Below are 13092 nucleotides of genomic sequence, written 5' to 3'. Positions count from 1 at the left end.
AACAATCTCTTCAAAACTTTCAATAACTGTTGCTATTTTCACTTCACCTTTTTTGTCAGCTGCAGAGGCTCTCATTTCATAGAATTATCCTTCGATCATTTGTTTTCTGTAAAATTATGTTCTCCTCATTTAATCATCCTCTCGTTCCCTTTATGGCACCTGGCATTGTGAAATCTGAAGAAAGACATCACCTCAATCATTTGTTCCAAACAAAAATTGTTTCAATGTTGTTATCTTTTCATCTGTGCCTCCTTCATTCACTGAAAAATGAATGAAAAGCATCTTCCTTTTTTGGTTTCGCTTCATCTGATCGGCTTTTCGTGTAAAATTAAGGATCTCTTCTATTATCATATAATTTCAGCTGATATTCTGTGATAAAATAGATATTTCTTTTTGTGTTTCCAAATTGACATCGATGATGAGGCCTGGCGCTGAATTCGAGGGTTGTTTATTGAAACAAAAATAATATCACAATTTTTATTGCTCGTTGAAAAAGACGTTGAAGAAGAAGAAGAAGAAACGAAACGAAACGAATTTGAACAAATGGCTTTTCATCACGAGAATCTTGAATGAAAAATGAAATGAAGAAACATTTGACGATCGATCTGCTGAGTTGAAGAAAAGTGAATGAAATAATTTTCAGTTCAATTTTGTGGAGCTGTATATTGGGGCGTATGAACACAATAGAAGGTCGATGATCTGATCCAATGTACAGTGAGTGAAAATGGCATTGAAGGAGCTGAAGAAGAACAAAATGACAAAATTGAAGTTGGGGGAGTTTGGGGGAAAGGACAAAACGCAGAAGAAATAACAGAATTTGAAGAAGATGAAGAAGACGAGAAGATTGAGAGACGAACAATTAGTCAAATAACATTTCTGAAGAAGATGATGAAAATGACTTGTATGATGTTGTCAGTTGGCAAAAATATCATCCTTGATAAGTTGAATTCAGAAGAAATATAAAAACTTCGATCATAAAAAATATTGGCCAATTCGCATTTATTTGTCAATGAAAACTGATATCCTCAGTTCATTTTCCAACTTTGAGTGGTTTCATTGCTTTCTCTTCAAAAACAAAAAATAATGATGTTTGTCCATTGGCTCTGAAAATACAAAAAGCATCAAATGAAGATGCAAGTGAAGATGAATGCGAAGATGAAGAAGAAGCAGCAGGAGAATAAAAGATGGAGAAAAAATTGGAGGAAGAGGCTGAAGAAGGTGAAGAAGGTGAAGAAGAAGAAGAAGGAGAAAATGTTGACGAAGAAGAAGACAACGAAGACGAAGAAGAAGAGGAAGAATATAAAAGTGTCGAAGAAGATGAAGAAGAAAGAGGAGGAGAAGAATGCAAAGGAGAAGGTGTGTTGTGCGTTGAATGTGTCTTCTGGAGAAACAGAAGCTTTTGGATTGCATATTTCCGAATGAGAACGTTCTCATTGGCTTATTTTGGAATCCATGGGAAGACGATGATGGTTGAAGAAACTAAAAGGCAAGGAAAAGAGGCAGATAAAGAAGGAAGAAGATGAAGCTGCTAAAGGAGTTGAAAGAGTTGAAAAAGAAATAAAAGAAAAAGATGAGGAAGAAGAAGAAGAAGAAGAAGAAGAAGAAGATGATGATGATGATGATGAAGTTAATGCTGAATGATCAGAGTTCAACACAATGACTGCTTTCGCAAACAAAATTCTCGCAGCAGCAGATATGAAAAAAAAAAACGAAAGAAGAAAAAGAAGAAGGGGCATCTGAGAGAGAAATGGAATGAAATGAGCTCGATGATGCTCTTTGGACGAGCTGGGCGGCAAAGGCGAGCAAGACTCATTTGAAGAAAATACAGGCATAATGAACAGATTCAAATTTCATAACAGACAACTGCAGCAAGAGAAGGAAGATTTATTTTATGTTGCAACATGAGAATTTTATGGTTATTTGAACAACAAATTCTCAAATACGAAGAAGGAGTTCTTTCCATCAGTCAAACTTAAAAAATCTCGTCAATGAAGAGATTGGAGGAGAAGAAGAAGAAACCATATAATCCGCAAAAATGCAACTTGAAATGGATTGTCACCAGGAATGACGCTCAACATAAAAAATGCTGTTTGCTGGAATGGAAAAATGATTTAAAAAATACATAAAAATAATTAGTTTTCCATTGATTATCAAAATTCCTCAAAAGAACACATACACCCTCTCTATTGCAAAAGTAGAAGATTGCCCAATCACTGATGCTGCCATTCTCCTTTTCCATTGTTTCCCTGTGCTCCTTTCTCCATCATCCTTTTTTCTCCTTAAATATCCTTCTTTCTATGTTTTCATCCATTTTTTTTCCTGAAAAAAATATCTCCGAATTTTATTCTTTCCAATAACTGTCCAATTGTTGTCATTCCATTTCGCTCTCATCAAAATGCTTTGAAATTGAATTTATTTTCATCCCCTCTCCCAACTGAATACAAAAAATCTGCAATTCACATCTGCTGATTGTCTCTCGGCATAGCTCTCTTCTTATGATCTCCTCAGAAAAGCAAAGGAATGGCCATTTATATAATTTATCAGATTCTTGCACTCTGAGAAGGCCACAGATGGAAACATCTTTAAAATGAACAAGAATAATAAAAAATGCAAACATCAAACTTTTCATTCATTATTTTGGAAAATGAATTTCCTTCAAAGATGCTTTTCATAAAAATCATCTCGCCCAATTCCATCATCAATTCCCCGCCGTCGCTGTCTCGTACCAACGCACAAAATAATATCGCCTATCCTGCAGAAAATATTCGTTTGCCGATCTATCATCTTTCCAATGGTTAATTTTGCTCAAAGAAAACAACTCGATCAGAACATCCATAACAATAAACTTGAAAAGTTAAATCATTGTTTTTTCTGTGAAATATCTTGCTAAAAATGTCATTATTCAGTTTGATGGTGTGAATGCTTATATTTTTATGACTATTTTGCGTTTTCTATTTTTTTGTTGTTTCCGCCTTTGAAGGATGTTCTTGTTGAATGTGAATGGGAAATTCGGGATGGTTTCTGTGTTTCTGTGGATTTGCAAAAATGCAGGAGAAGGGCGCATTGAAAGCACTCACTGGTTTGAGAGCATTGTTTCCCTTGAATTTGTGATGATTGGGATGATTTCTCTCTATCTCTCTTTCTTTCTTGATAAATTTTGAAGAATAGATAAATGTGATGGCACACGACGAGAAAGAACAGAAACAGGAAATGGAAGAAATGCATGGGACAATAGGCAAAATGGAAGAAGAAGAACAATTTATGTCTGCTCTGATGCCTGAAATGCTTGACAAAACGAAAATGAATAATAACGAATGAAGAAAAGAAAAACGACAATGGAAAATTCTATGTTGCTGTTAAAGCATATGAACTGTTGCAAAGAGCTGAATGGAGCAAGGATTGGTCGTTTTGTCAATCCTTCACTGAGTAGAAAAATTGGAAAGATGATTGTTGATGAAGAAGAGAAGGATGAAAAATCACTGATTGTCCTTTTCGAATGATGTTTTTCATCGCATGATTGACTTTGCAATTTGTTGAAAAATAGCTTGAATAAACGTCAAAAAGCGGAAAGGACTGTTTTGAGGTTGTGTGACGCTGATAAATAGAATGTATTATTTCACTTGTTTCATAATTGATGATTGCAATATTTTTTTTTATTTTTTGTGTTGATTAATTTAGGTTTCTTCAAAATGATGGCATTGAACGAGACGTCATCAGAAGCGCCTCGGCCACACTGAGCTTGGCATTGTTTGCTTAATTGAGGATATTTTTTGTGAACAGATGATTCAATGAAAAATATTTGGAAGAGACCGTTGCAGAGCGGCTGTGCTTGGCGAGAGAGGCGACCAGAGAATTGGAAAAGAAAGGGAAAAGAAGTGGCTTTGGAATAGGATTGTTGGAGGAAGAAAACAAAATGAGAAGAAGAACAAATGAGAAGTTGAGGAGATGAGAGGGGAAAAGAAGAAAGAGAACGATTGAGTTTTAATTGGAGTGGTAACAAGAAGATAAAGAAGAAGAATTTGAAAATATTGGGGTTTTCTTTTCAAAATGAAAAGTCGGAGCAACAATTCAAAGTCAGCCAATGACTTGTGGATATGCAGCTTAATTCATGAATTGCAGTTTATCCATCTCAAATTTTGTGTAACAATTTTCAATTCCTTCTGAAGTCAATTTATCAAATACGATATTTTTTGCCAGTCAACAACATCATACAAAGCATTCTTAACTTCTTCACAAGTATCATTGAAAAAAATGAATTTATGCAGATGTCTTTTTTCATCTGAATTGTAAAAGGAAAATGAAAAGAAGGATTACTTAGCGATTGATAAGCCGAGAAGAAGAAATGCTAATGAAACAATTTTCAGTTGAATTTGTCAAAAATTGCTGATTGAACAGCTTGAATATTTGAATGCCAAAAGTATGATCCAATGCGAAGTGAGATGAATCATCAAAAAGAAGAAGGAAAGATCAGCTGAAATTAAACAACAATAGATATGATTTCGAATCAAGAAAAGCGGAGCAGCAGGCTTGCAATCAAAAATGGTGGACGACTTTGCCTTTTTTGTTTGGTAGATGAAAGAGGCTCAGATGAAAAAAAGCATATTATCGAAACAATTCTTGAACGGAATAAATGATTGAAATGATGTTCTTCTTCAGATCACACAATGCCAAATGCCTTCAACGAGAAATCAAAGATGAGACGATGAAGGAAAGTTATTTAGAGGAAAGACATGTTCAAAGAAAAATTCTATGAAACAACAGAATTTACAGAAGATATATGGTGATTAATCAATCAAATGCAAAAATGAGATGTTTTCTTCAATTTTGTGTGCCATCTCCCCAACTTTCTTCGATTTTACCGTCACTTGCACATAAATTCACAATTTGTCTGCTCATTCAATAATATTTGCCAACGTTCTTCACCTTCTTCAGAAAACCCATCGCGTTGTGTGTCCTCTTGCAAGGCATCTTTGATAGCCGACAATACATTGCTTTGATGCCAAGAATGTTTTCCACGCATTCATTGTCAGCTGTGTGCCCGTTGAGAAATATGAATAAATCGACATTCCAATCACCGAATGCTTCTGTTCTGTCGTGCCCAACAACCGAGTTGTCTTTCTGAGCGATGCTTGTCATGAAAGTGAACAAGGGTTCCTTCACAGAAGCGACAAATGATTCACACACAAAATACATATCTCTTCCGACACTGGCCTTGTTGGCTGAAAACACGATATTGGTGATGGAAAAGGAGGATTCTGACACTTGTGAGCCTTCATTGAACTCAACCATGAGAGCACCGCCTCTTCCTCCAGAACTTGTATCCTCGCTCACAGAGCAGGTGGAGAAATTTGTGTCACTCACTGAAAAGGAGTTGGCAGGGGCAGATGAGGCGAATGAGATGCACCCGCCATTGGTGGCAGTCTGTTGGCTGAATTGTTCTGAGTTGATGTTGGTGATGGTGCAGTTGGCGAGGGAGAGGGAGAGGGCAGGGGAGGAAGCAGAGGAGAGGACACAGCTGGTGGGGGTGGCTGTGGAGGTGATGTGGGTGATGTTGGAGGAGTTGAGGGTGAGGGGATTTGTGAGGGAGGTGAGGTGGAAGATGCTTTGGCTGTTGAGGGTGAGACTGGTGATTGCTGTGTGGTTGAGGGAGAGGGAGCCAGCAGTGAGGAAGAAGAGGGGTGTTTTGATTGGTGTGGAGGTTGTTCCGGTGATGGTGGTTGTGTTGAGGTTGAGGGAAGGGGAGTTATCGGAGAGGTGGAAGAGGATGGGAGTGATTTGATTTGTGGAGTTGTGGGCGATGGCGAGGGCAGAGACTGTGAGGGAGCCCTGGGTCTGTTGGAAGAGGGCAGACGAGGCAGATGGATCTGGTGAAGAAGATGTTGATGATGATGACAAGGATGAAAATGATGATGCTGATTGTGATGACTGTGAATGTGAGTTTGGTGGTTGGGGAATGCCACTGGAGGCGATGATGGTGGCAGTTGTGCCATTTCCAGTGATTTTAGTGTCAACTGCGCTGAAAGTGAGTGTTTGAAGAGGAACAAATATTGAGGTGAGGAGGGTGAGAGAGGCGTCTTGGAGGAGGGAAATGAAGCCGTTGAGGGCATACTCGATGGTGGCACATGGGGTCTGTTGGGGTCTGCCACAGACATCAGCATCAGTTCCACCATTTGCAACGATTTTGTTCTGGGCAATGAGGGGGAGCCAGCCATTGTACACTGCATTGTCAGCTGTTCCTGCGTTCCATACTCTTTTTGTTGGGGTTGTTGAACCACAATTTTCAAACGGAGATTGTGTGATGCTACTGCCATTGAAGAACACATCATTTCCCCTGCCATTTTTGGCAGTGTTGCCATCAAAGAAACAGAATGTGATGAATTTTACTCCATTCATCCACGTGAAAGTTGAATAGAAGAATATGGCAGCACCTCCATAATTGGTAGAGGCAGTCAGATTGTTATTAATAAATTGGCAATCATTGATTGAAAACTGATTTGGCTTATTGGTTGGAGGATCATAAAATGTGAGAGAACCAGCAGAATCTCCACCAGAATTTGAGATGCACTTGCATTTGGTGAACAAGAATTGACCGTTTGAGGTCATGTTATTGATCCTAAAATACCAACCAGTTCCACACCAGTTTGTTATTGAACAGCTTTCAACTCTGTTTTCTGAGAATGAATAAACAGAATTTGATTGTGGCCAGCCAACATAAGCAGCTCCGCCATGCAATGCCAAACAACTTGTGAAATTGGATTTTACGATGTTGACGTTTAATAAATATCTGCAAAACAACGCCCCGCCAACATCACCACTAGAACAATTGTCGAATGAACAAGAAGTGATTGTGAGATTTGCATCCACACAATTAACATAAAGTGCACCGCCATATTCATTTCCACTGTTTGAATTATTCCATTCGCACCATTCGAATCTGTGGTTGTTCTCATCAAATGAAGTCAGTCTTCCAGGTTTCACTCTTTGAGATTCAGTTCCTACATGAACAACAGCAGCATTTGGTGAAGAGCGAGTTTGGTGGAGAAAAGAGGTGTTGAAGGCAGAGAGAGAAGTGAATGGACTGTTGAGATTGGGGAGGATAGCACCATCGATGGGGTTGTGAGTTGTGTGAATGAGAAAATCAATATGAAAGGGGGAAAGCTATTCTGAAACAACAGAAATGATAATGACATTGCTGATGTTCAATCCTGATTGGAAAAAACAATTTTTGTTTTGAATTAATATTTTCGTTTTTCGAGTTTTCTTTTTCGAGAGCAGTTTCTGAATGAATGAGTGATGCAATGGGAGAAAAAGAAAAGGATGCTTGTATGATGTTCTGTTTTGCTCGAAGTTCTTTTGCATTTGTTTGTGTTTGGAACGACGAAATTATTCATAGCCTGGAATGTGTCGTTTTTTGTTTTCTATCACTCAGAAAGTTATTTCGTCATTTGCGTTTATCACAATGAAACCAATTGAAGATTGGCGAAGCATGCATTCTATTCTCAAATTTCTTTTTGATCTTTCTGTGTTTCACCGTTGTTTTGTGCTCATTTTTTCTTTTTTAAAAAAGCATATTCTTGTTGAAGATGAGCCGACTTCGCTTGAATGAAACCTGTTCATTTGAATAAAAAGCACCTATTCGCATTTCATCAAGCGTTGACTGAACGTCATTTTCTTATTTATTTATAATATTAATTTTTTTTTTTTTCAAAGAAAATTTCACTTTTGTTTCTCCAGTGAACTGCAGATCATCAAAAGATAAAATTTTATAAACTATTTTTGAAGAAAGTCATTTCATAATCAAAAAGTTTCACAGTTCTTTTCACTTGATTTTTTTTCCCCGATTTTTATCGCATGACAAAGATGTGAACAATAGTTATTTTGAATCACTTTGGTTGAATTGCTGATATACACCAAAAATAATTCTAATTCGAAAAAAAATAATTCAATTTCGAAAAAAAATAATTCAAATTCGGAATTTATTAATTCAATTTCGAAAATGAATATTTCAATTTCGAAATCCATCAAAAACTGAAATTTTTAATTTTTCTCGAGAATGGATTTCTGAAAAGTTCAAGTTATTTTTTAACCAATCAAATTATATTACTTATAGAAAACTGTTTTTTTATTGCAACAATCAATCAATCAATTTTTTAAAAATTTTTTTCATTTTCGAAAATCATCACTCAAATAACGATAATTTTATAAAAAATTCATTCTAATGAATAACCAAATAAAAATCATTAAATTTTCAATCACATTTATTGAATTATTTCATCACAATAATGTGATTGTTTCATTGGCAAAATTTTGAATAATATCGGTTTTAAACATGAAAATGAATTTCTTTCCTTTTCAAATTAACTTCAATCAATAAATCTTCATTCAAAATGAAAGAAAATTTTTTTATGAAAATGCATCATTTTTCAAATATTGATAAACAAAATTTGCTGATGAGATATTCGCAATGGAGCGAATCTACAAACGCAAGGAGCAGGTTTGCTCCTTTATAATGAGTCTCGAAATCCCTTTCTTTTTCTTCTCCTCTGATCTTAAACCCTCCTGCCTAGCACGTCATCGTGCGGCGGATGTTTGGAGAGTCTGCGGATGAAGGTGCGGCTCCTGTCTCTACTCCCTCCTTTTCATGGGGTGTTTCCGAGGCGTTCTCGACCGGGAATTCGTTTATCTTGAGTTCTTTATCATCCAATCCAGATATCTTACTCCATGCTTCCTCCTGTCTGTGCCCTTCTTTCTCTGTTAGGCAGTGTGTTTGCTTCCAGTCCGCTCGCTTCCGCTGCTGGGAATTATGAGGGGTGTTCTCCGACATTAGGGTGGTCGGGATGAGGAGTTCTGTGACTGAGCTATTTATCTTTGCTTTCTCTCTTCTCAACTCGGTAAATCTAGTCTCTTTAACTTTTTTCCTTTTCTCATATCTTCTTCTCCGCCAGCTTCTGATAAATATATGTATATATATTTGGTGCAATTTTTCATCTCTGAATTTGCTTTCTCGGTTCACATATCCTTCCTTCCTCTTCTTATATCCAACTTTTCTTCTTCTCCAATAGGGGGTTCTTGAAAGTCGATTGTCAACAGGATCCATAACATATCTTGAACTCGTTAAATGTTTCAAGTTTTCGGTCCACTCTTAATCCTTGCTCCCCTCTTGCGTGCGTATTTCTCGCTTTCCAATCAAAACCTTTTCATCTTGATATGTGTATTATAACTTTATGTCTTATCGAGAACACGGTCAAAGGATGGTGTATTTCATACCCTTTTTGAATAGCTTCAAACTCTTCTGTTATTCTCTGCATATTTGCAGGCTGACCTTCTCTTATATTAACCACACATGTTCAACTTAAAAGGTTATCCTGGTGAAATTAAACCAATGTTGGAGCATTTCTTCTGAATCGATGAGTGCGTTTGAATGTTCGTTAATTTCGATTGTAATAGTTTCCTTTTTGTTATCTTTATCTGCACTTCCATTAATGCTGTATTCCCTTTCAATATGGAACACTCATTTCTCAATCTCTCCAGCTCAGCTGGCCTTAACGCTCCAAAGATCATGGTGAGGATGAGGGCTCTCCTCTGGAGTGTTCGTTTGTCCTTTGCGTCGTAGGTGGTTTCGGCCCACTTCGTGATGATTGTCAAATCCCACATCGATTTGTATCGTTTGCCTCTTCTTTGCTTCTCCCCAACATAGGTTTTAAGAAATATTTCTATGTCTTTCACATCAATCTTAGTCTCTCTGAATAGATTAATAGAATTTAGTACTTTTCGAACTGTCTGATAAATCACTCCACAAGACAGGTTAGTATTTGAAAGCGTTTCAGTAAATTCTGCCACAATCCATTTGGTATCTTTCTCTGTGAGGGATCTGTTTCATCTATTCTTTCTTTATCCAAGAATTGTTAAAATCTTCGAAGTGCCCTCCACGAATCTCTTTCACACTTCTGATTTCTCAGTATTACTGCTGATATGTCCTTCGCTCCGACGTATTCTCGCCATGCTTAAAAGAGGAACTTTCATGGAATATTTTCTCTTCCATTATAACTCCCATAACGTCTCCTGGGGGTTACTTCAAGTCCTCATTTCTCATCTCTTTAGAGGACAATCCGATGTTTCTCAGGAACAGATGGACTTGCACTATCTCATCTTCTTGCATTTCTTTCTCTCTCTTCCTTCTCAGAGAGGATAGTTTATAAATAGTTCCGCAGTGCACCGGAGTAATCGTGTCTGAAATTGAATCAAGTCTTCTCGGTGCGAATGTTTGAAATATCTCTGCGACTTTCTTCACTCTAAGTGCATCGTCCCGTTTCTTCTAAGTCCAGCTGAGTATGTCCATAAGAATTTTAGCTGAGGTAGGTGGAGTCTTCTCCGAGTTTCATCACTCCATACTATGCGGCTTATTTCTGTATCCGCCTCTCGCGGTCTTCAGCAGTCTCATTCTCTGTCTTCTCCTCGCGATTCTTCGCGAATTTCACCTCTTCGATTTTCTCGCGAAATTTCGCAGTCTCTATATCTGCACATATCTCGCAAAAGTGTTTTGTTTCTTACCGTATCATCAAATCACAATTTCTCTCAATTTATTTCTCTATCCTTATCTATCAGCAAACTCAGCTCTCTCTTTGTATTAACTCTTTTGATCTTCAGTGGTTTGTTACTCCACAATAATCTCGCGACGATCCACAAATTTCTTTTTTCTCTCAGTCCAGTAATATTTAGCGGTTTCCCTTATGTGATAATTTCTCTTATAATGAAACGTATCATTTCGAATTATAAATTGATGATATTTCACTTATTCAGTTTTAATATTGTTTCGTAATACAGCTTGTCAATATTTCCTTTGCAAAGCCAATCGATTTTCAGAGATTTCTATCTCTTTTATCATCTCGCTGCGAAGCGCGGTTCTTAATCCTAATAAATAAAAAATATTATGTAGTTTTATTCTTTAAAAAAGTCTAAAAAATATCATATCTTCATTTTGTTTAAATATCTCACGATTTTTCGTGGTTTCAATTTCTGAAATTGTAATGTGGCACAACGCTTTTCTAATTTTAATAATTATCTCACTATGTTTTTCAGCTTCTGTTATTGATATTAAATCTTCAAAATGCGCGGTTCGCTGTTAGACTTTATCAGCTTTGCACTCTCTTCTATTCCTGATGATGTATTTCATGCTCAGATCCTAGTAAGTTTTTCAATAATATTTTCCTCTCTTTCCAGTTTCTAATATAGATCTGATTCTTTTCCATCTCCGTCTCTATGTTTCATAATAACAGGTTGTTGCTTCATTTTCTTTGCGGACAATTAGGATCAACTTTGAATTTGAGTATTGGCGAAGTTAGATCTTAAACCACACATAAATCGTGATTAATTCTCATTATTGAGGAGCAAACCTGCTCCTTGCGTTTGTAGATTCGCTCCATTGCGAATATCTCATCAGCAAATTTTGTTTATCAATATTTGAAAAATGATGCATTTTCATAAAAAAATTTTCTTTCATTTTGAATGAAGATTTATTGATTGAAGTTAATTTGAAAAGGAAAGAAATTCATTTTCATGTTTAAAACCGATATTATTCAAAATTTTGCCAATGAAACAATCACATTATTGTGATGAAATAATTCAATAAATGTGATTGAAAATTTAATGATTTTTATTTGGTTATTCATTAGAATGAATTTTTTATAAAATTATCGTTATTTGAGTGATGATTTTCGAAAATGAAAAAAATTTTTAAAAAATTGATTGATTGATTGTTGCAATAAAAAAACAGTTTTCTATAAGTAATATAATTTGATTGGTTAAAAAATAACTTGAACTTTTCAGAAATCCATTCTCGAGAAAAATTAAAAATTTCAGTTTTTGATGGATTTCGAAATTGAAATATTCATTTTCGAAATTGAATTAATAAATTCCGAATTTGAATTATTTTTTTTCGAAATTGAATTATTTTTTTTCGAATTAGAATTATTTTTGGTGTATATCAGCAATTCAACCAAAGTGATTCAAAATAACTATTGTTCACATCTTTGTCATGCGATAAAAATCGGGGAAAAAAAATCAAGTGAAAAGAACTGTGAAACTTTTTGATTATGAAATGACTTTCTTCAAAAATAGTTTATAAAATTTTATCTTTTGATGATCTGCAGTTCACTGGAGAAACAAAAGTGAAATTTTCTTTGAAAAAAAAAAAAATTAATATTATAAATAAATAAGAAAATGACGTTCAGTCAACGCTTGATGAAATGCGAATAGGTGCTTTTTATTCAAATGAACAGGTTTCATTCAAGCGAAGTCGGCTCATCTTCAACAAGAATATGCTTTTTTAAAAAAGAAAAAATGAGCACAAAACAACGGTGAAACACAGAAAGATCAAAAAGAAATTTGAGAATAGAATGCATGCTTCGCCAATCTTCAATTGGTTTCATTGTGATAAACGCAAATGACGAAATAACTTTCTGAGTGATAGAAAACAAAAAACGACACATTCCAGGCTATGAATAATTTCGTCGTTCCAAACACAAACAAATGCAAAAGAACTTCGAGCAAAACAGAACATCATACAAGCATCCTTTTCTTTTTCTCCCATTGCATCACTCATTCATTCAGAAACTGCTCTCGAAAAAGAAAACTCGAAAAACGAAAATATTAATTCAAAACAAAAATTGTTTTTTCCAATCAGGATTGAACATCAGCAATGTCATTATCATTTCTGTTGTTTCAGAATAGCTTTCCCCCCTTTCATATTGATTTTCTCATTCACACAACTCACAACCCCATCGATGGTGCTATCCTCCCCAATCTCAACAGTCCATTCACTTCTCTCTCTGCCTTCAACACCTCTTTTCTCCACCAAACTCGCTCTTCACCAAATGCTGCTGTTGTTCATGTAGGAACTGAATCTCAAAGAGTGAAACCTGGAAGACTGACTTCATTTGATGAGAACAACCACAGATTCGAATGGTGCGAATGGAATAATTCAAACAGTGGAAATGAATATGGCGGTGCACTTTATGTTAATTGTGTGGATGCAAATCTCACAATCACTTCTTGTTCATTCGACAATTGTTCTAGTGGTGATGTTGGCGGGGC

The 13092-nt window shown here is 36.0% G+C and overlaps 3 protein-coding genes across 3 annotated transcripts; 2 read left to right on the top strand and 1 right to left on the bottom strand.

Moving 5' to 3' along the window:
* The first annotated feature begins 732 nt into the window (after positions 1-732).
* MONOS_16992 (uncharacterized protein) lies at positions 733-1574 on the top strand. Its single transcript, XM_067869871.1, has one exon. It carries the CDS (start codon positions 1185-1187, stop codon positions 1521-1523), a length of 339 nt encoding a protein of 112 aa, XP_067735457.1. The 5' UTR covers positions 733-1184; the 3' UTR covers positions 1524-1574.
* A 3551-nt stretch (positions 1575-5125) lies between these two features.
* Positions 5126-6412, top strand: MONOS_15379 (uncharacterized protein; the record flags this gene model as incomplete). Its single annotated transcript, XM_067868249.1, has 3 exons — positions 5126-5713; positions 5843-6028; positions 6149-6412. The coding sequence occupies 3 exons, from the start codon at positions 5126-5128 to the stop codon at positions 6410-6412; spliced, it is 1038 nt and encodes a 345-aa protein (XP_067735456.1).
* A 2151-nt stretch (positions 6413-8563) lies between these two features.
* Positions 8564-9097, bottom strand: MONOS_16629 (uncharacterized protein; the record flags this gene model as incomplete). The annotated part of the gene is made up of 1 exon (XM_067869524.1): positions 8564-9097. One exon carries the CDS (start codon positions 9095-9097, stop codon positions 8564-8566), a length of 534 nt encoding a protein of 177 aa, XP_067735455.1.
* Between the last annotated feature and the right edge of the window lie 3995 nt (positions 9098-13092).

The sequence above is a fragment of the Monocercomonoides exilis genome (genome assembly GCF_001643675.1).
Source record: "Monocercomonoides exilis strain PA203 chromosome Unknown scaffold3-2548433, whole genome shotgun sequence".
In the NCBI taxonomy this organism is placed as follows: Eukaryota; Preaxostyla; order Oxymonadida; family Polymastigidae; genus Monocercomonoides; species Monocercomonoides exilis.
This window is presented reverse-complemented; position numbering and strand designations above follow the sequence as displayed.

Bases quoted from the DNA above. Each gene is read 5' to 3' on its own strand.
- MONOS_16992 (XM_067869871.1), top strand. From the start codon at position 1,185: ATGGAGAAAAAATTGGAGGAAGAGGCTGAAGAAGGTGAAGAAGGTGAA.